The 20,117-nt window shown below is 56.1% G+C and overlaps 12 protein-coding genes across 12 annotated transcripts; 5 read left to right on the forward strand and 7 right to left on the reverse strand.

The window, feature by feature from the left end:
- Positions 1 to 73: 73 nt before the first annotated feature.
- GCG54_00004439 ((S)-2-haloacid dehalogenase 2) lies at positions 74 to 859 on the reverse strand (the record flags this gene model as incomplete). The annotated part of the gene is made up of 2 exons (XM_045404488.1): positions 74 to 636; positions 685 to 859. 2 exons carry the CDS (start codon positions 857 to 859, stop codon positions 74 to 76), a joined length of 738 nt encoding a protein of 245 aa, XP_045265272.1.
- Positions 860 to 1,128: 269 nt separating this feature from the next.
- Positions 1,129 to 1,905, forward strand: GCG54_00004440 (uncharacterized protein; the record flags this gene model as incomplete). The annotated part of the gene is made up of 1 exon (XM_045404489.1): positions 1,129 to 1,905. The coding sequence occupies one exon, from the start codon at positions 1,129 to 1,131 to the stop codon at positions 1,903 to 1,905; it is 777 nt and encodes a 258-aa protein (XP_045265273.1).
- A 202-nt stretch (positions 1,906 to 2,107) lies between these two features.
- Positions 2,108 to 2,889, reverse strand: GCG54_00004441 (uncharacterized protein; the record flags this gene model as incomplete). Its single annotated transcript, XM_045404490.1, has 2 exons — positions 2,108 to 2,666; positions 2,711 to 2,889. 2 exons carry the CDS (start codon positions 2,887 to 2,889, stop codon positions 2,108 to 2,110), a joined length of 738 nt encoding a protein of 245 aa, XP_045265274.1.
- Positions 2,890 to 4,398: 1,509 nt separating this feature from the next.
- GCG54_00004442 (uncharacterized protein) lies at positions 4,399 to 4,611 on the forward strand (the record flags this gene model as incomplete). The annotated part of the gene is made up of 1 exon (XM_045404491.1): positions 4,399 to 4,611. One exon carries the CDS (start codon positions 4,399 to 4,401, stop codon positions 4,609 to 4,611), a length of 213 nt encoding a protein of 70 aa, XP_045265275.1.
- A 228-nt stretch (positions 4,612 to 4,839) lies between these two features.
- GCG54_00004443 (uncharacterized protein) lies at positions 4,840 to 7,174 on the reverse strand (the record flags this gene model as incomplete). Its single annotated transcript, XM_045404492.1, has 5 exons — positions 4,840 to 5,277; positions 6,058 to 6,213; positions 6,270 to 6,734; positions 6,784 to 7,096; positions 7,164 to 7,174. The coding sequence occupies 5 exons, from the start codon at positions 7,172 to 7,174 to the stop codon at positions 4,840 to 4,842; spliced, it is 1,383 nt and encodes a 460-aa protein (XP_045265276.1).
- A 1,217-nt stretch (positions 7,175 to 8,391) lies between these two features.
- GCG54_00004444 (uncharacterized protein) lies at positions 8,392 to 9,489 on the forward strand (the record flags this gene model as incomplete). Its single annotated transcript, XM_045404493.1, has 4 exons — positions 8,392 to 8,443; positions 8,489 to 8,645; positions 8,694 to 9,372; positions 9,424 to 9,489. 4 exons carry the CDS (start codon positions 8,392 to 8,394, stop codon positions 9,487 to 9,489), a joined length of 954 nt encoding a protein of 317 aa, XP_045265277.1.
- A 70-nt stretch (positions 9,490 to 9,559) lies between these two features.
- Positions 9,560 to 10,806, reverse strand: GCG54_00004445 (uncharacterized protein; the record flags this gene model as incomplete). The annotated part of the gene is made up of 2 exons (XM_045404494.1): positions 9,560 to 10,680; positions 10,743 to 10,806. 2 exons carry the CDS (start codon positions 10,804 to 10,806, stop codon positions 9,560 to 9,562), a joined length of 1,185 nt encoding a protein of 394 aa, XP_045265278.1.
- A 587-nt stretch (positions 10,807 to 11,393) lies between these two features.
- On the forward strand, positions 11,394 to 13,098 carry GCG54_00004446 (uncharacterized protein; the record flags this gene model as incomplete). Its single annotated transcript, XM_045404495.1, has 3 exons — positions 11,394 to 11,415; positions 11,487 to 11,503; positions 11,551 to 13,098. The coding sequence occupies 3 exons, from the start codon at positions 11,394 to 11,396 to the stop codon at positions 13,096 to 13,098; spliced, it is 1,587 nt and encodes a 528-aa protein (XP_045265279.1).
- Positions 13,099 to 13,249: 151 nt separating this feature from the next.
- Positions 13,250 to 14,938, reverse strand: GCG54_00004447 (uncharacterized protein; the record flags this gene model as incomplete). The annotated part of the gene is made up of 2 exons (XM_045404496.1): positions 13,250 to 14,339; positions 14,388 to 14,938. The coding sequence occupies 2 exons, from the start codon at positions 14,936 to 14,938 to the stop codon at positions 13,250 to 13,252; spliced, it is 1,641 nt and encodes a 546-aa protein (XP_045265280.1).
- A 1,506-nt stretch (positions 14,939 to 16,444) lies between these two features.
- On the forward strand, positions 16,445 to 17,253 carry GCG54_00004448 (uncharacterized protein; the record flags this gene model as incomplete). The annotated part of the gene is made up of 2 exons (XM_045404497.1): positions 16,445 to 16,509; positions 16,557 to 17,253. 2 exons carry the CDS (start codon positions 16,445 to 16,447, stop codon positions 17,251 to 17,253), a joined length of 762 nt encoding a protein of 253 aa, XP_045265281.1.
- A 91-nt stretch (positions 17,254 to 17,344) lies between these two features.
- Positions 17,345 to 18,084, reverse strand: GCG54_00004449 (uncharacterized protein; the record flags this gene model as incomplete). The annotated part of the gene is made up of 2 exons (XM_045404498.1): positions 17,345 to 17,986; positions 18,037 to 18,084. The coding sequence occupies 2 exons, from the start codon at positions 18,082 to 18,084 to the stop codon at positions 17,345 to 17,347; spliced, it is 690 nt and encodes a 229-aa protein (XP_045265282.1).
- A 691-nt stretch (positions 18,085 to 18,775) lies between these two features.
- On the reverse strand, positions 18,776 to 19,835 carry GCG54_00004450 (uncharacterized protein; the record flags this gene model as incomplete). The annotated part of the gene is made up of 2 exons (XM_045404499.1): positions 18,776 to 18,996; positions 19,031 to 19,835. 2 exons carry the CDS (start codon positions 19,833 to 19,835, stop codon positions 18,776 to 18,778), a joined length of 1,026 nt encoding a protein of 341 aa, XP_045265283.1.
- Between the last annotated feature and the right edge of the window lie 282 nt (positions 19,836 to 20,117).

Raw genomic sequence — 20,117 nt, forward strand, 5'->3', positions numbered from 1 at the left:
GTGTATCAAGCATTATGCCTACATTCCAACTCGGGCGACGTCACCTAAGGGTTCATCCGCCTGGCGAGCATATTTACTTTGAAATCTCCACAATCTTCCTCAGAGCTTCGTCAACTCCTCTGACAACGACGGATGGCTCCTGACCGATGGTGCTACCCAGAGCATCGACCCAGCCAATGCCGGCGCGGTCGATCCAGGCTGACTTCCATCCTGCAGCTCTCGCTCCAAGCGCATCAAAAGGATTTGAACTGATAAGCCAGATGGCGGACTTTTGGTTAGACATACCCACCTTCCTCGCAAAGTGTTCATAGGTCTTTGGCGAGGGTTTGAAGCACTGAACCTCTTCAACAGTAATCAACCGGGTGGGTTCAAATACATGGGTCATGCGGGACAGGTCCGGCGACGTCTTCATTGAGGTGCCCACCATGTCGTTGGTTCCGTTTGAGAAGACATACGCATCTATCGTGGGGGTGTTTTGGACAATCTCTAAGGCGTCCTTGATCTCTGGGAACGTCTGGAGACCATTGTAGGCATCCATGAGACGCTCTTCGTATTCTTTGGATAAAACGAGCTTCTTCTCAGCAACGGCATGCTGCAATGCTGCACGCGTAAGCTCAGAGAATGAGCGGTACATTCCTAATTGTGTCAGCTAAAGAGTCGTCGTTCACATATACTCAAACAAACCCATGCTGTTGATTCGCCATGTGTACTCGAGCTGGTACCTCCGCCACTGCGCAGCCAGCTCTTTGGCGCTCTCCTCTCCGTACATCTGGGCGAGTTCGGTTGCAATCGATTCTGTCGACAGCAGCGTGCCGTAAAGGTCGAACGCGACGACCACTTTCTTGCTTTTTGAAGCCATGCTTTCCTTTCATTAAGTCAAGTATCGTGATGAAATACTGGCGAGTTCGCCAGATGGGACGTCGTCTGAACACTTTAGGGAGTTCGTGACGACCCGCTCACTAAATCGCGGGGGAACGGGGCGTCTGAGCACTTTAAACCCCCCCGCCTGCAGTGACTGCCGTCCAGCCCTAAAGCTCACTAAGAACAGAAAGTCATGGCAACGTCGAATCAACGTCATCGATACTTTTCCATCACCTCACCCCCAAGCCCTCAACCTCGGCCAGCAGGATGAAAAAATCCGATGAAGAAACCACTCAGTTCGAGACGTTCAGAGATTACCTCTCTGCCGCCATTGTTGAAAAGGTCACAAAGCCAGCCTCCAAACCCAAGAAGCGCGCCAAAAAGACGAAATCGTCGCCACCAACAACCAAACCACAACATGGGACAGACGACACCCCGGTCGATGCGGACGACATGATCGACTTCAGCTCCTACCTTGCCTCTGAAGCCTTCGAGTCCTTTCCAGAAGACTTGAAAGCTCTCTCCCACGTCACATACACCGCAGACCCGGCTCTTCAATCACGCCTCTCTCTGCCCTTGACCGGCTCCGACGTGGCGGAACTCCTCCCCACGCTCTCACCCGACGTATCAGAGTCCCTGGTGGCATACAACATCATCGACCCAGACCGCCAGGGGGCGCACGAGTTCCTCGCGCCGGTACTGACCGAGTACGTCGCCGCCCTGACGACAGCGCCGCCGCCGCCGCGCTCGACGAGGGACCAGGTCGACGGGTGCGAGCTGTGCGGCCGCGACTGGATCGGCCTGACGTACCACCATCTCATCCCGCGCATGGTCCACGACAAGGTCGTCAAGCGGGGATGGCACCGCGAGGACGAGCTGAACAACGTGGCATGGCTGTGCCGGCTCTGTCATTCCTTCGTGCATCGTTTCGCGGGACATGAGGATCTGGCGAGGCACTACTACACCGTGGAGTTGTTGCTGGAGCAGGACGAGGTGCTTAAGTTTGCACAGTACGCCAGCAGAGTGCGTTGGAAGGGAAGGTAGGATGTCAGGTGGTTTGCAAATGAATCTACGAGAGTCCTCCAGTCTGCGACGATTCCAAAGGCCTCGATCGATCAGTCCCAACTCTGCCCAGCTTCCTCCAGGCCGAATGCCGAGCCCCCCCCCCTGCGGCGAGCCTCCTTTGCCCCTTCCGATCAGCGGCTCGTCTCTCCTCTCAAAGATTGCCCGCGGGCTGCCCATTTTTTTAGCAGCTTTCTGGCGCATACTTGAGGCAGATCTTCGTCTTCTTGTTACCGCAGCAATGGTGCTGAACACAGCCCTCATCCGGTTCGCAGTTGTCCGAGGATTTGCACGTCTTGGCCTTCTTGCAATCCAGATTCTGGACGCAGATGTTTGGGTCTTTATTGACTGCACCCTTGAGGCAAGCACAGCGCGGGCCCTTCTTCTGCCCTTTTTTGCAGGGGAAGGTGTTGACCTTGTTGAATGGGCAGATGGCCGCCATCTCGCAAGTGACGTCCACCGTCACGGTTGCGGTCGTGGTTGTGGTTGTGGGCACGATGGCCGGTTCCAGGGTTGTCACGGTTGGAGTGATTGCCCAGCAGTTGCATACAGAGGAGTATTCGGACGTGCCAGCGCACACTTTGGTGGCATAGTAGGGCAAGACGCTGGGGAAAATCGTGACGGGAGCGCGAGGGGCAATGGGGTTGACCAGAGGTTCCGCAACGGCAAATCTCTTTTCGGCTTGCCCATTGGTGGTGTATTTGGTAACGGTTGTAGGGGAGGTTTTGGTGATGGTGGTGGTGCTGTTTGTGTAAGTAAAGAGCGTCCGTCAGGAGGGGCCTCTTACGATGGATCAGGGCTGACGGTGGCACGCATGAAGTCAGAGCAGTCCCCTATGCGGATTGAAACTTCGGGCTTCACGTGAGGTCCGAAGCCAGTGACGGCCCTGGCACAGTTATTTCCATGGCAAGTGGCCGTGGCGAGGCGAGTGAACGCGAAGATGGTCGTGGCGAAGGCAGTCTTCATGTTGGCAAAATGATTTGAGCTGGGGCGGATGAGCCTGAGAGGATGCAGTGATTTCGAGATAACATCCAACCATCTTTATAGAAACCCAAAGGTAGCCAAGAGCTAGATGCCATCTTGTAGGCAGACGTTGAAGTCTGTACGTTGAGGGATTCAGCTGGAGGCGGTGAGCCCAGCATCGCTCGGAAGAAGTTGCCTTTGAGAAGTTCTCCAGCTGGCGTGTCTCGGAACATGTCTTGACAAGATATATCTCATAGGCCTGTGTATTTTCATCGATGTAAGACGGCCTTTGAGAAACGTCGTGCAGCCATGTCGAGCTGTCAAATCGAGCGGTCTGGGGCTATGACAGATCGTGGAGCAAGGTCAACGGAGATCCGCATCTAGATGGATGCACGTGGCGAGTTTGTGCTTGATGTAACTGAAGGGTCCAGTCAGATTGGGTTACTGTTGGGGAACTCATCTTTCCGTGGACGCACAAGTACTGACCGTCTGACGTCGCTCTCAGCTCCACGTCTGCCAGAGGCAAGAGCTGAACGTCCAATCATTACCAAGTTCATTAGTCGGGATAATCTTGCCGGGGGATGTGGTCGCTTGTACTGGCTCTGCTGTAGATGCAAGGACCTAGATTTCTCTTATGCTCTCCACTGTGGCATAGAACGCTGGTGGTGACATCAGGGTGAATGAGGTGCAGTCACCTCGGTGAGGCTCGGTGGCTCGGTCAAGAATGGCCACTACCGAGACTAGCCCTGACGATCCTGGCCCTGCGAATGCCTGTCCACCCTAAGGCATCCTGATCGATCCAGGGTCCCACATCGCCTCGGCGACAGCCCACTTTAGATTGACTCAAAGCTCTCTCATTCCAGGGCTGAATGGGTTTTTTTTTCGCACAAGCTCCCAACGGAACGCCTCTGGACCACTGAAGGCACGGTGGTGGGTGGGCTCCGTCGAGAGCTCCATTCAGCCACATGAGATTCGCAACCGGCGGCCCGTGGTCTGATTGTCATTCGTCCCTGATACACGTGTGTATCGCCTCAGATATCCTCAAGGTCTTGATGACTCCTATTTCGGCCCAATCAACGCCAATTTCGCCAACACGCGACAAGGCCATGCCCCCCCTTTTCCAAGCCCTCGACTGCGGTCGGTGAAGATTGCGCGAAGCATGTCCGTCGCCCCCTTGGATTGGTCACCAGTCTCTCCCACCTGCTTCTCGTCTTATCGCTAAAAAAAAGTGACACATTGATCCTTGAAACGTCCCCATCAAAGAGGCGTTCAGGCCGGGTGGCCCACATGAAAATGGATCTCACCGATCGGGCCCTTTCTGTTTACATCTGCAATTTTCGGGCCGTTGCATCTAGGTGTGAGACTTCGATAAGGCGAAAACCCTTATTTCTGCAGAGTTCAACCCTTTTTCATTAATTCTTCCCTCTTCACTTCCCACCGACTTTTCGAAAACACAACAAAAAAGAGACCGCAAACCTTTCCATCGACACCAAGCAAATAACGACGCCCACCATGTACAAACCCAAAGCAAGCAGACATCCCATGATTTACAGCAAGGAGAATGAGTGGGCCATCATCGACGACGAAGAGGAGGAGGAGAAGGAGAGGCAGCGGCTGAGGCAGGCCGAGCGCCTCAAGGTCGGATGCTTCGTCGCCGCCCTCACTGTCGTTCTCGTGCCCACGATCTGCGGTTTCGTGTGGTGTTGCCGCCGCTCTGCCCGATGAGGCTGCATCGTAGGTTATTTTTGTTGGTTTCTCGTTGGGTCCACTAAGCTAACATTCAACCCAGGCGAATCGCGGCCCACTGAAGAAGACATCTTTTGAGGATCGCAGTGTTCATGATTAAATTCTACGACTACTATGTATGAATCGAACCACGCACAAGCTGCGCAAGACGACGACAACGGTAATGCTTGAGATCGCCACCCATCCGGGTTAGCGAGAGCCGCCGCCCTACTTTTCCGACTTCTCATCGAGGGAAGCTTCGCGCAGCCCACGTTTCCACTTCCATCTCGTCGCGGACCTCGTCTTCTCGTTCTTGGCATGCGCATGTTCAATCGCAGCCACGCCCGCGTCAAGCCCGAGATGGGCGACCCCCTTGACGACCTCTTTCGGACCCCCCGTGTCCGCCACCACGGCATCCGCGCACATCCCGGCCCCCTCGAAGGCGACGGCGCCGAGCGTCACGCCCACCGCCATCGGGATCAGCACATCTCCGCGCTTCGTCTTGACCGTGAGCCCGCGCTCGACAGCGTGTTGCTCGAGGATCCGCCGCTTCCTCCGCGCGTTGCGGATGCGGGCCGCGTCGTACGGGACCATCAGCCAGGTCAGACCGGCCGTGGCGGCGCCCGCAGCGGTGTGCAGCGCGGCCCCCGTCGAGCCGCTTGCTAACTGGCGGACATAATGTGCTCTTCTGGCCAGGAGGGCTTCGTCGGTCATTTGGTAGCATTTCAGGTTGTAGGCTTCTGGGTCGAAGTGCATTTTGTGGTTGTACGTCTAGCGGAATGGTTCAACAGGATTTTGTGGGTTAGGAAGTTGCAGTAATCGCTGGCTGGCAAGGCAGGCCAAGCATCAAATATACAGCACCCAACACCACACATAGTTTACACTGAGGCGAAGCCTGGGAGAGGCTGAGAGGTCATCCAAAGAACGGATGATGGCAGATAGAGCACATGAAAGCCAAAACATACCAGCAATTCCGACAAAGTTTCGTCGCGGGATGGGAAACGGGACGAGGTGACTGCGCCATGCTTCTTTACGCCGACCCGCCGGCTCCGATGCCGTGGCCGAGAGCACCGAGACTGTGGATGTCCGTGCTCCGGCAGCGGCCGGTGGCAAGACCCCGAAAAACAGGGACCAGGCCCGCGGGGGAGCGGAGTTTCGGAGTCCAGACACAGCAACTCATCCCATCATCTGATCTCATGCAAAACGAAAAGCCTTCATCTTTATTAACCATCCATACTCGGCCGGATGTCCAAAGGAGCCGATCCTGACTAGTCTCGAAGTCTACAATCATTAAACCGTAACATGTCCCTTTCCGCAAGAGAGTTACAGTCATCTTGCCCCTTTTTTTCGTCTGAACTCCAAAAACACAAAAATCATCACACATCATTACAAAGATCTGAGCTCGACATCCCTTCGGTACGTCCAGGAGTGTGCGTCAGCGTATACCTGCTTGTACCCGAGGACGCCCTCGACGAGGGAGAGCACGATTGTCGGCGTGACGGTGAAGGTGCCGCTCCTGTTCTCGGCGACCAGGACCAGCCGGTCGATGATGGCGCCAAGACCAAAGGCGCACTGGTGGAGCTTGACCTCGACCGCGGGTGGCTTTTCGATGTATGTTAGCAGCCGTCCCTAAGCTGATGTTTTCTTGACGGACATACCTTTGTGCTGAGCTGGTGGTTCACGCGGCGCCACTTCTTAAAGTACTCGGACAAGAACTTGAGAGTGCCGCTGTGGCTACACTGCACCTCGATCTCGTGCGCGCTGCGGGCGTACACGAACAAGTGGTAGGGCGGCTTGCTGAGAAAATCGTCAGGGCGGGGCAGGGAATCTGCGCGGGGGAGGATGTCCGGCCCGGTCGTCTTCGCGGAGGTCTGCCTGTCGTTCAGAGAGAGGTGGCTCGCCCGCACGTCCAACCCCACGTCGGCCCACTCGTCGCCCGACATCCGCGGGGAAATGGTGTACGACGGCGGGAGGTGGTGCTTGTCGGAGAAGCACTCCTTGATCTCGCCCTGGAAGAGGGGGAAGAGCTCTGCGGGGTGGGTGAGCTGGCGTCTCGGCAGGGCAATGATGAAGCCGCCTCGCTCGTCTGACCACGTCGATGATGCCTGGTCGTCGCCGGAAACCTGGCCGCCTTAGATTTCATAGTCGATGGAAACGATAATTTAAGCTTACCTCTACAAAGAGGCGGAGGTTGATATACGTGACCTTGAGCTTCTCCAGCAGGCTCTCGGTCCAGTCCGCGTTCTTGTCGTCGTCGAGGAGCTCTGTCGCGGCCTTGGTCCAGGTCTCAACAGTGCCGGCCACGGCGGCGACCAAATCGCCCTTGTCAGAGTAGACGGTGTCCAGCTCAGCCAACAAAAGTTGCCAGTCTGGCTCGACGTCAACATCGAGACCGAGGACGTTCTTCAGCTCTTTGAGCGCCTTTTGGAGCTGGCTCTCCTCATTTGTCCAGTGGTCGCGGATGGCGACCTTGGCCTTGAGTGGTCTGTAGATCGTGTTAGTCGCTTGGTTGCGGGTGGGTGGGTCCTAGGAAGGCATCGCGGAATACTCACAAACTAGACATGGTGAATAGCGTAGTGTTGTCAATGGCTGTATGTTGTGAATGTTCTGATGATGACAAGAGTCTCTCTTCTCTGCTCAACGGGGAGTTGTCGACGGTTGATATTGACTTCTCGAGACTTCGCAGTGACAGGGGTTCGCCATCTCGTGTCAGTCCACAATCCACCCCAGACGCCAAGATGAGCGGACAGACCCAGCTGAAGGCGTGGCGTCAGGTCTCCTGCCAGGCAACGAGGCGGAGCCGACGCAAAATGACACACAAGAGCCGTTGAAGCGTTGTGCAACTGCCATGGCTGGACCAGATTGCATGATCGAGGCAGCCTGACCATCGGCGATCAGCGGGTGGGGACTCGCGCGGGGAATGGTGCGTTGCTGCGAACATGCCATTCTGAGGGCCATATTTGGTGTCAAAGCAGGTTGCACCGGGTTTCAGCTCTTCGACAACACCCCCGGCACCTGAGCCGGGCCAAGCCGGGGCCGCGGGCCTTTACGGGCCTCAGCTGAGCGTTCGTACCATCGCCGCGGTCCGGTCCGACATGCAGTGAGCGCAGTGGGCAGAGCCGGAATGATGTCACTGACTCACACTTCGTACCACCGAGAAAATCGAAAGGTCCCGTGACGAGGTCACGATGCGACGCAAATATCTTCGTCACTTGGACGTGGTCATTTTCGTGTCGTGTGTTGATGAAATCGCCAACTTTGCTGCCTGAAGACTTCAGCACAATTAGCGCACTCAACCACCCCCACAGCTGGGTGCGCCCTAGACTTGAACCCCTGAAAGCTGCCTCTAGCCTCTGCGCCACCACTAAGCTTCACCTTCATCATGTCCACATGTGGAAAAGACCGCGGGAATTTCGCAGCGACTGCACCACGAGGCTGGTCGCTAGGCTGGCCGCTCGCGTAGCTGTCAAAGAGGTAGGGCGAGATCTAGGTTCAAAGCAGCTTAACTCGGTCGCCCAGGCTGGGGTGAGAACTGTATCGCAGAGCTTGCGATGGAGCTCGCGGCCGCCGTTGACGGGCCAAGATCAGTGTTGGAGAAATGATCGTCAAGAGCTGAAAAAAGAGGCTGAATGGGAGAGGAGATGGAGTGCCTTGAGCTAGACCTCGATTGTTGACAACGAGAGCGGGAATGTCAGGATAAAAGGCTGCTTCATCACCGCCGTTCTCTTCCAGACAGCAGCAACTCATCTGATCCGGCTCATCAGAAGAATAAATCTGAAAATGTCTCGTCTTCCCGCTGCTGAGAAATTGCCCTTGGCGCTCCGCAAGAACAGTATGTGATGGCTCCCAGCTTCAACTCGCACCGCTAACAGCCAAGTCCGCGATGACTGGGAGAGCAAGAAAGAAGATCTCCAGAAGGAGCTCTCAGACGTCCTTGGCGCCGAGTGGACGTTGAACGACATCAACCCGAACGAGCTCTACCCGTACGCAGGTGATGGCTTCGCCAAGCAGTCTCTCGGCAGCTGTATAGCTCAGTGAGTTGCCTACGGTCGAATCATGCATCACCCTCTGACACTCTACAGGTACATTACATCCGCCATATACAACCTCAAGTCCTATACAGAGAACTACGGCGAGGACAGCAAGAACGAGATCAACTCAATCTGCCACGCCCGATCCCTCATCGTTGATCTCGACGACCGTCCCAAGGACAAGCGTGTCTCGTACTGCGGTGTGACGGTCAAGGACGGCAAGCTGGCCCTAGTCTTCTCCGAGGCCAACCTCGGCACCAACGTCGACTATGCCATTGACTCGCAAGGTCTACTGAAGGCCCTCAACGAGGCCCCGCCCGCCCCCGGGGCCCACGCAGCCATGAGCTACGCCGCGCGCACCTCTATCAGGCAGGAGTACGACGAGAAGATCGAGGAGACCCGCAAGAAGCTGGGCGACATGCTCGAGAAGCCCGACATCGTCCTCGTGCCCAATTTCGAGACCAACTTTGCCAAGATCATGGAGGAGAGCAAGAAGAAGAAGAGCGAGGTCAGAGATGACTGGGAGAGCAACCTGGGCAATTTCACGCGGATGTACTTTGAGGGGTTGGTGTACCAGATGGGATACCAGAAGTTTGACGAGGACGACCTTTTGAGGGAGGGTTTCAATGAGGCCGTCGACAAGGGCGAGATTCACTTTCGCATCGTGGACAAGATGTCGTACGCGACGTACGGCGAGGTCGTCGTTGAGGACGGGGCTGTCTATGTCCAGGTAAGTTGCCTGCGTGCGTTTTCAGGGGTAATCGTACTAACCAATGCCTAGACTCAAGCCAAGAACTTTGGAACAAACGTCGACTATGCTGCTGAGAAGATGTTGGATCAGCTTTGAGCTGTGTTTGGCGATGGACCGAACTCATCGGCATGGAATTAAAAAATAAACGTGTACATATATCAAATAATCACTTCGCCCTGTGACACCACCGCCTCCCGCTCAAGAGATGACTGCACATTTCGAGTTCCAGGAAAGCCCCGAGTAGACCCCCCACGACCATACCTCCCGCATCGCCAGCAGTGACGACGCCCATACTGAACTCTCTGTCGTTGGCGTCTCGAGTCTCTTCCACAATTCTCACCAAAACATTGATGTACACCAGCCCGCTCGACAGCCCCGCCGCAAATGCTAGTGCGAACGAAAGATTCGTCGACACAAGAAAGACGGCGTTGAGGAAGGCGAGTATGGATACCGCAGTCAAAACAGCCAGAGGTGCCCTGAAATTTCGAAGAGGGTAAAAGGCGACCGAAGACCGAGCCAACAACGTCCCGAGGTGGAGGGACACGCCGTAAGTCGCCGCAAAACGGGAAAAGGTCCCAAAGACAGATCCGTCCAGTGTCCTCGTGACCCCCTGCTGCAGAAAAAGTAACAAAGACACTGCGAAGAGTGGCAGCATATTCGAACTCGCCAGGCCATGAAGAATCTGCACTCTAGCCCTAATGGAAATCGAACCAGACCTTCGCCTATGCTGACCGGCTTCCAAACACGATTGCCTCTCTTCGCGATCCCTATCCTGTCTACCAGCCCATTTTGTCAGGTTTTGCGGCAAGATCGCAAAGTGCGCAAACACCAACAGAGCAACGAGATATGAAACCCCGCCTGTCGCGCTTCTCAGGACCTTGCCCGCCTTGTGCGCCAGGACAAACGGCCACACGGCGTTGCTGACCAGGCCGGCGCCGGTCCCGAAGCCCCACCCCGCAAGCGCGTGCAGGCCGGAATGCCCGACCATCCCGAGACAGGACACCTCCATCACGGATGCCGACACGGACGCTAGCACCGACATGGCAATTCGCACCGGCGGCAGCACATTCGGCGGCGTGTCATCGGCGACCTTTTTGGCAACGAGCCAGCATGCGGCGACGACGAGAGGCCGTATGCGGCATGGTATGCGGTGGATGACGAAGGAGAGCGACAGCTTCACCGCGACACAGGGCAGAAGCTCGATGAGCGTGACAACGGCGCGGGGGTACGGGATGATGAGGTAGTTCGCGGCGTATATAATGGCCGGGAGGATGGTGTTGGCCAGCCCTATGGACAAAGCATCAATCAGTGACAGGATCGAAATGAGGTGCCATTGAGATAAAACTTACCCAGGCATGCGAACCCCAAAAATGTCCGAACCTCGTCAAACGATGTCTTGCTTTTCGGCGCCATCACCAATCGAGGCAGATGGCTTCGGTTTCGGATGGTGTCAGACTCAAGGTTCAAGAGCGCACACTCGCACGGCACACATGCCCAACGACACGCCCGCAGCCGAGAGCGAGACACGGCCTCGTTCAAAAAGAAAAACAACTCCCAAGGAATCGCGTCCCCTGCGACAAGGCAGCCCTTCAATTGAAACGATACCCGTCCAACCACGTGCAGTCTGAAGCAACCGCCAAGCATGGATGAGCGGTTCGCGGGGGCCCTGTGCGGGCGAATCGAATCCACCACGTGGGGAGGGTCTGCCGATTGATAGGGACGGGAATGGGCCGGTCGCAATTACATACGACGACGAGAACCAGCGATTGCTGACGACAGTTGATGAAGTCGTCGTAATTGAGCTGTTGCGCAAGGCCCCTGGAATACTTACTTCTATCAGGATGACTGAAATTGGGGGATTTGCGTCTGCGGCCGACGGTTCACCGCCATGTTTGTCAACACCGGCGCAATGATGCGAGACTCTCGGGTTTTTGGCTGGATCGCAGGCTCAGAGCCCAAGACTGCGTGGCCCTCCGTCTCTTTAGACGCCGAGAATCAGCATGGCCGTCGAAAAGCGCCGCGGTTCGCTCGAGCGCGTGCTTCTTTTCTGAAGGTTGTCCTACCAATCGGCATCCTAATGTGTGTCACGGCAGCTCTTCTGACGAGTCTGGTGCGTTTGTCCTCTTTGTGAGAGAGACCCTTGCTAACGCTGTACAGTTCCCATCAGAGGCCGTGTACCTCGTCAGTGTGTTCAACTCGAAAAGAGTCATTTCCACGGCTCAGCTGGGAAGTCTCAAAGCACCCGTCAATGTAGATACCGGCGGCTCTCGACGGCTGAGGCTGTTCATGCCCGCCGATGGGCCGAATATCAACCTGTGCAAAACCACCATGTCTGCTGTGGCGCTTGGCTACCCCATGCCCACCCTCCTCAACTGGAACGGGGAGTTCAACAGGCCCGACTGGCACTTTGCAGGCTCGCACATTGCCAAGTTGGAGTCTCTGCTCGCTGTCATTGACGCCCTCTACGAGGAAGACGACGGCGTGAACGAGAACGACCTGGTCCTCCTCGTCGATGCGTACGACGTTTGGTTTCAGCTCCCTCCGTCAGTTCTCATCGAACGTTTCCACCGCCTCAACCGCCACGCAGACGCCCGCGTGGAGAAACAGTGGGAAGAGCATGGCTTCAAAGAGGATTTCCCCATCCCGCCTCCCAAACAGAACATCATCGTCACCACCGCGAAAGACTGCCAACCAGACTGGGAATCAGGGTCTAGCCCCCGGTATGAGTATTGGCCGGATTCTCCCTTGCCCGCGGATTTCTACGGCGAGGGTACAGACGAGATCCTCCCGTACGTATTCGACTCCGCGAGGAAGTACAAAAAGATCCGGCCGCGATGCATCAACAGCGGCATGATCATGGGAAAAATCGGCGCCTTGAGAGGAGCACTGCAAAGCGCCAAGAAAAAGGTTGAAAAGGCTGCCATGGACGGTCGGCAGCTATGGAGTGACCAGGCCCTCTTCGCCGAAGTCATTGGAGACCGGGAGATGTGGCGGTCCTGGATGAGAGGTCTAGCTTCGACGTGGAACGGAACCGCGTCCCACGACCAGCCGAGAGATATGCCACCTCATGTCCGGGACATCGCGAACAGTGCACTGGAGGGGAAGAAGTTTGAGTTCGGTATTGGGCTAGACTATGAGTTTGCCACGATCCCACCAACATGCTCCTCGGAAGACGATGGCTTCTTCGTCAGGCTCGACGACACCGCGATGGTGAAAAAAGAGTCGGAAAAGGCGGGCGTGACCGGCGGCGTCAGAGTCAAGGGCATCCCGCCAGAACTGAAAGACGCCGAAGGACCGCTGCCAGGACTCGGCTCGAGTTGGGGAAAGGTGCCTCTGTACACCGACTTCTTCTTCGGCACCACGCCCGTTGGAATTCATCACAACGCCTACGTCTTTGGTCTCAAACCGTGGAGGCTAGAACATTGGTGGAACATGACTTGGTATTATCCTCATCTTCGACAGCTCGTCACGAAAGCGCTGCGCTCCAATAGCAAGCTCACACCGTTGACAAGGCTGCCGCTGCGAGAAGACGACGTGAATGAGATGGTATACTGGGCTTCAGACAATGACGAAAAGACGGCCAAGGTTTTTGACGGATCGAACCAGACGCATGCGTCAATCAGCTGGGACGGCTTATGCCAGAAGGGAGACACCAAATGGCATGACGTTCTCTTTGGGGATCATGATGGGCCGTTGGTTATTTGAGTGTTGAAGATTGATTTTCTACTGTTAATACCCATTTCTCTAGTAATGAAGCGCCGCCAAACTAAAACCAAGTGGAAGGGTATCATTCTATACGAACTGCGTCATCAAGACCAAACTCCAATGTATGCTGCCAACCATCAATGGAACCGTCCTACAGCGTGCTGTTTCTAACGATGCCATTCTCCGACGTCACGAATGGCGGCAGCTCAGGGGGGCTGGCGCCGTTACGGTAGAGCCACAGTCTCGAGAGATCCTTGACCCTGACTGTCCTCTTCCTGTTGCGGCCTTTGAGGCGTTCTCCGTGGAACTCGACCTCGTTAGCAAAGTCTCGGCCCAGGTAAGACACCTCAAAGGCCTCACGGGCGTTTTGCCCAGCATCTCCCTGCCTCCCGACCTGGATCTCACTCTCCATAAACTCGTTTGTATCTGCGGCGCCAATATATTGACCCGTCTCTGCGTCCTTCTCCAGAGGAAACATGCCGTCCAGGTAGTGCTGGCAAAATTGATGACCTCCACGCTCCGAAGCCCTCACAAACAAACGTCCGATGAAACGCGGCATGCTGTGATCTGCGGTCAGAGAGGTGCAAAAGTGCAAAACGCCCCAGATCGCCACGAAGTCGGTCGAGTGGGCGTAGTGTTCGACGTGGCCGATGGCACGGTCGAGGGAGGCGGTGGAAGACCGGGAAGAGGACAAGGACGAGGATTCTTTGGATAAGGTCGGTGTACGAACGTGTCCGTTTTCGGTGCCGTTGGAGGTACCCGAAGCTCGTCGTCGAAGACCAGTGGCTACCGGAGATATGAGGCTTCCGTTCGGTTCGATCTGAGCCATCGTGGTCGTGGTCAAGGTCATGGCGGCCGGGTTACGTTGCGCCAGGTTCTGAGACGCGACGTGGCGATGTGGGTTGTTGAAATGGTTCGCAGCGTTGCCAAAGGTGTAGACCTCAAGCTTGGCAAGAAGATCCTGGGGCAGCTCCTGGAGAAGCCAGTCGAGGACGAGACCGCCTTCGATGCCGCCCTGGGAGTGCAGAATAAAAACCACCTTGGAGTACTTTGGATTGTACAGCGTCTCTTTGACAATACGATAGCACATCCGTACGTCGTAGGTGGCGTAGCCAAGATTTCGCTGGATCAGGCACTCGACGACGTCGAAAAGAATGCCGGAGGTTTGGTTGTGGATGCCGAGAATCGGGCGCTTAAAGGTGAGGGCCAGGCGGTTGAGGTTGTTCTTCATCCAGTGGTCGCTGCATCTGGTTAGCCGCCGTTTGCAGGTTAGTTGGTAGATCACTTACCCAACGGCGACGCCGTTCAGAAAGATCCATTGCTCATGAGCATGCTCAGGCAGCTCTGGAGCGTACTTGGGATCCGACGTGTATGTGAGAGTTGGGCCGTTGAGGCAGAGACAGAGGAGATAGTTGACGGCGAAGAAGGCACCCAACGCGAGGATGTCGATCCACAACGGGAAAAAGATGGTCATGGGGAGTGCCAGAATGAAGCCGATCTGTAGCACACATAGCAGGAGATGCATGCTCACGCAGAAGAGGTTCTGCCTCGTAAAGGCCAGCTCGTCAAGGGCGCCGGAGTCGGACGGGGTGATTGGCCAGACGATCCATGGAAGTGCCCAAATGTACCGAAAGAAGTAGTAAATGTCGTAGGCCAGCAGCTTCCAGGGAAAGTCCGTGTAGGAGTAGTTGATGACGGAGCTCCCACCGACCTGGGAGCCCAAGAACTTTGTCGAACCCATCCTCTCCTTGAGCAACTCGTCGCGTTTCTGGTGTCGTGCCTTGTGCCTAGCAGACAACTTCTCTCCCAACCATGGGATGCAAAAGATTCCCCCACCCATGACGACGAGACCCGCGCAGGAGGAATTTATAGCAGAGCAAGGGGTTAACAAAAAGTGGCAGAAAGGGTATGTGATCAAGTGACCGGTCCACCGTATGGGGTTTGTGTCATTCGCAGAGGACGAAGGACGGGTGCTCACGCGGCATTATATTCCCCATGGGCAGAAGTAGATGGAGGGCACGCCGGGTGAGACACCAGTAAACACCAACCACCAAGCCCGAGATCCTAGCACCCGGCGGCAGACTGGGGAAAGAAGGCCAGCTTCCAAAAAAGAGACGATGCAGGCGCAGGGCTGAGCTGGTCGCCTTTGCTGGGGATTATCGACGGCGCCGCCCTTCGGCTGGTCACTCGACCGGGGCGCCCACCAATGAGGGGCCATGGTCAGCAGCTAGCGATGATGTGGTAGGACCCAAAGGGGGGTCTGGGGGCGCCACCCGCTGCCGCTGCCTGCCCCGTCGTTAACGCATCTGGTGCGGATAGGTTGCTCTTGATCGCCAAAGGTGCCTTGTTGGGTGCAAGTACGAGCGAGGCATGCAGTCAGATCTGGGCAGTGCAGGGGATGAGGATAGAGATGGCTGCGAGGCTCCGAGATTGTCTTGTGCACCGACAAGAGGCCAATTGCGAGTGACGGGCTGTGGTTGCGAACGGGAAGGCCGTATGCCCCGTGTCTGAGGTGCATATGTTGGTGTCTTGAGGCGGTATTGAGGCCATCTCGGTTGGGGCTTGTTCGTACACAAGACGCAGCTCCATCTGTCGTCATAACTGAGGTGACGTTGCGCGTCCAGCCTATCGGCACGCCTAACCCAGCAGAGCCATCCTCCCAAAATAAAGACTGAGGAATTGCGGTGCCTTGCCGTGCTTACCACAGAACCTTTGAAAACAGGTGTCACCGAAGAATGAATGTAGAATTTGTGGGAGCTGAAACGCAGCCTTACCTCGTCTTGGTTGCTCGCCGGCTTAAGGCAAAACAAGTCAACGGCGAGATGAGGTTGAGCCGCCTAGGCGCAGACGACGTTGGCTGAACGCAGATATGTTGCAGCCTGATTCCCCATTACTCAATACTGAGTGTCTGCCTGGAGTCTCGGCAGCATCAGTTGTCTCATCATGGAATTCTGCGCATGTGCTGTGCGCAAGTCAGCGCGAGCATCTTGGGCTGAGTGCGCGGGTGGGGCCGTCGAGCCTCGTGAGATGGCAGAAGCTGGACAGAACTTGAGAACCCGATTTTGGTGCTGTTCTGGTACCCCCGAAGCATGGATTCCGACACCCGGGCCTCTTCAGGGGTACCTATTTTGGCCGCTCTAGAAAATATGCTGCAAAAAAACCGACGACCTGACGAGACGAACTCGACGTGGTCCGTGCGCCAGCAACGGGTTGTTTGGTGGGGTGCATTTGTTGACCAAACATTGGTCTCGACTCTCACCAGTGAAGTCAGAGTCCAAAGCTGACAACTTCGAATTGGCTATTCCAGACAACACACAACCGCGGCCAAAGCCTACTACTGCCCGCCATGTCCATGCTATCAATTCACCTAGAGCAAATAGCTCTGTCGTGCGAAGGCATCGACTCTCTCCCGTACGCATCCTACCCCTCCTTCCGCGATTCCCACTGACGCGCCTCAGATTTCCACCTCCCAAAATCTTTACAAACGCTATGCTCTACAACAGCGACATCACCTCTCTGATCCGCGACACCGAAGCCCACGAACGCGCCCTCTTCTCCGTCCCACCTCCCCCAGCTCCCGCCACCTCCCAGAACCCAGACCCGAAGCCCAACAACCGCCGCCAGACCGTCTTTAACGTCGCTTCGGGTGAGGTCACGACCGGCCCTCCGGCAACCCGTGGAGGTGGCGGAGGCGGGCCTCGCAGACACACCGCCGTATCTGCCGTTTTGGGAGGCGATCTACACGACCAGCTACGCCGCGGCGAGCGTCAGGCAGCTAGCAAGGGCGGTGACGTCGACGTCGAAGTCCTGCTGAAGGGAGCGACGAAGCTCTGTGGTGTTTACGCACTGCCCGGAGCTCTGGAGAGGATCCCGCAGCTGAGGAACCGTTATGCACACCAGACCAACACGCTGGCATACTACGAGGCCAAGGTCGCCGAGCACCAGGCCGCGCTGGAGAGGATGAACAAGGACCACTGGATGGGCAACGAAGAGGAGCCAGAAGACGACGAAGACGAAGAAGACGAGGACATGATGACCGAGGAGGAATACCGGGCCGAGGAAGAGCTAGTGCGCGAACTCGACAGGAAGAAGCGCGAGCTGCAGCAGCGGCTGCGCGCGATGGACAAGGACTTAGGCGGGCTATTGAACATGTGAACGGATTGGCACTTTACGAGGCTACGACCATGATACCCAATGCGAGTTCAGAAATTATTTTTACATGTTTTGTACAGAATTGCTGGGTGTCCTAACACGACAGACCGTCTTGCCCGCTGCCGCCCTTGCCACCCTCCCTCGCTGCGACGAGCGTCTCCAAAAACTCGCCAACATCCTGCGCGCCGCCAATCTCGTACTTGTCGTTGATGACAAAGTGCGGCACGCCTCTCACGCCCATCCGGTACGCATCCTCAACCTGCCTGTCCACTTCCTCGCCTCCCTTGCCCTCCTCGAGCCACTTCTTGACCTCTTCCTTCGCCAGTCCACCCCGGGCGGCAGAGTCCACAATCGTGTCCCAGCTGGTGATGTCGCCACCCTCCTCAAAGTAGCTCTTCATGATCGAATTCACTACGGCGTTCTCGACCTCGGGGCCCTTGGTCTTGGCCAGCTGTATCGCGCGGTGGGCGTCGCGCGTGTGTCCGACCTTGCCGTCAAACGTAAAGTTGAAGCCCTCCGCGGCGCCGAGCTTCTTCATGCGCGCGTGCATCATCTCAAGCCTGTCGGCGCCGAAGCGCGCCGCCATGCGCTCGTTGACGGGAACGCCCTTCTTGGGTGCCGTCGGGTCCAGGTAGTACGCCTGCCATGAGACGTTGAACTTGTCTTCCTTGCCTGCAGGGTACGTCTTTTGGTACAGGTCAATCGCCCTGTTGAGACGGGCTTTGCCGAGGTAGCACTATTTCTTGTTAGCTAGTGAGTATGTAAGTGAGGGTTGGCGGGGCTTACAAAGGGGCAGACTGGGTCTGAAATGACTTTGATGTTGAAATTGGCCATTTTGCTCACTTGCCGTGCCGCGTTCATTCGATATTGCCAAAAATTGATGCCAATCTTTGTAAAGTCGAGATCTTGGCCACACCAACATTCAGTTAGGGATGACGACCGTAAAATGGTATTTATGATGACCCGGCCTCGGGCCTGAGCTCAGATACGGGCGGGACTCCGCCAGGTGCCGATACCGACCTGATTACCAATCACTTCGGGGCGCGCTCCGGACGGAATCTTTTCTTGGCCGGCGGGACGGTTCCTCATCAATGGATGCCCCGCCATTATTCAGCCCCAGGTGCCGCCGTGGCGGCGTTGGAATTAGATTCCGATCTAGTTCGGCACTTGATTCAGTGGATTTGCCAGGGGGCCTTTTTACTTCGTTGCCGCAGACCCTGACTCGAAGCTTCTTTGTGGTGCCGACGGCAACTCTGCTCTACCTGGAGTGTGACATCGTTCCACATGAATTGTGACAGTTTCGCTAGATTTACGACGAGCAACGACAACGATATGCGAGTAATTGGTCAGTATATATGTGAGCAACTGCCCACAACCGTTTGTTTATCACGTGTATTTGCAAGGCACCGTGACTGCTATCTGAAAGTCAAGGACTGGACGCAACCATCCCCCGCAATGCCTAAGAACTCGGGTATCATCTAAACCTTCACCTCTTAGTCAACAAAGTAGCGTTCAGTCGCCTCTCTCAACCTCTCGTGATTACGGGAGCGTCGAGCTTCGTAACTCCCCCGCGGATGTCTCCGTCGGTCGTCTCTTCTCCACCGCGAAGGGTGCATGCCGTCCGCGCTTGAGCCGCCACGTTCTGAGCTGGGGCTTTGAGACCGCCGGCGCTTCGGAATGACGTCTGGATATTGTACAGCGCGGTCCCAATTCTCCAACGACGTATATGGACTCCGAAGCCAAGCTCTAAGTTCGTGGAGTAGCAGCCGAGTGTTCTCACGTCCCAGAAATTCCTGGATCAACTCCTCCGCCTGGCCCATGCTGCCCTGCATGTCCACGGTCTTCAAAATCGCAACAATATATTCCAGAAGAAACTCGGCATTGTTGGCTCTGCGACGCCGAACAGGGTCAGCCTCTGGCGTGCGCGCATCGTTATCTGGGGACAGGAACTCGAAAACCTGAAGTTCGCGCCGGAGGAATGTCCGAGCACGGGACACCAACTCAGAGTCAGATGCAAACATCTGTGGTGTCAGGTCTCGGTATCTAGAGATTCGGTTCGAGCCGACATGGAGCGAATACAGTTGGCGGCGATACACGTCTCGTCGGCGCGCAATCGTCTCATCCTGAGAAGGAACAAATGTTCGATACGAGGAGCGGGCATTCTGCGGTCGTGGTCGCCTGGGTCGTACTTGGGAGTAGTATCGCCTCTCTTGCTGGGCCGCAGCGGCGTTTCCTGCCGTTTTGGCACCCGCCGGCGCCGGTGCAGGCTTAAACGTTTTCCACTGCTTCTGATCGTCGCTAAAGTCATAACGGACTTCTTTGATCTCGGTCTTGCACAGAGGACATGCAGCTTGTTGTTCCAGCCATGTTACCAGACAGAGGTAGTCGAAGTTTCGGTGGTGGCAGGGTTGCGCTTCGCAGCCTTCGGTGATTTGGTCGAGGCAGATGACGCAACAATCGTCGGCCGATGCGCACCGCTCGGGTTCCGTTGGCCGTGATGAGATCTCCTGCAGCGTGGTTTGCAGAACAGCGGACTGAAGATCTCGAGAGCTCGAGTTGTCGCTCTTCGCTGCTTCGGGGGACATGCCAGTAGCACAAAGCACAGTTCAACGCGGGAGAAATTATGGCAAAGTAAGGTGATGATCGATGGACGGCGGCTAGGCCTAGGAAGCTGTTAGTAAGCTGAGGCCAGTTGCCCGATAAGATAAGAACTCAATGTGGGGCTCGCATCTGCCATTCGGGGACGCGTTTAGTGGTTTGACAGTCGCGTCTCGACCGCGTTTTCCCTCCACTGCGAATCCACTGGTACATCAGTACAGTACCTGCACATTTCATCAAAACAGACAGCTGCACGTTGAATTACACCT

The sequence above is a fragment of the Colletotrichum gloeosporioides genome (assembly GCF_011800055.1).
Source record: "Colletotrichum gloeosporioides strain Lc1 chromosome Unknown consensus_37, whole genome shotgun sequence".
NCBI lineage: Eukaryota > Fungi > Ascomycota > Sordariomycetes > Glomerellales > Glomerellaceae > Colletotrichum > Colletotrichum gloeosporioides.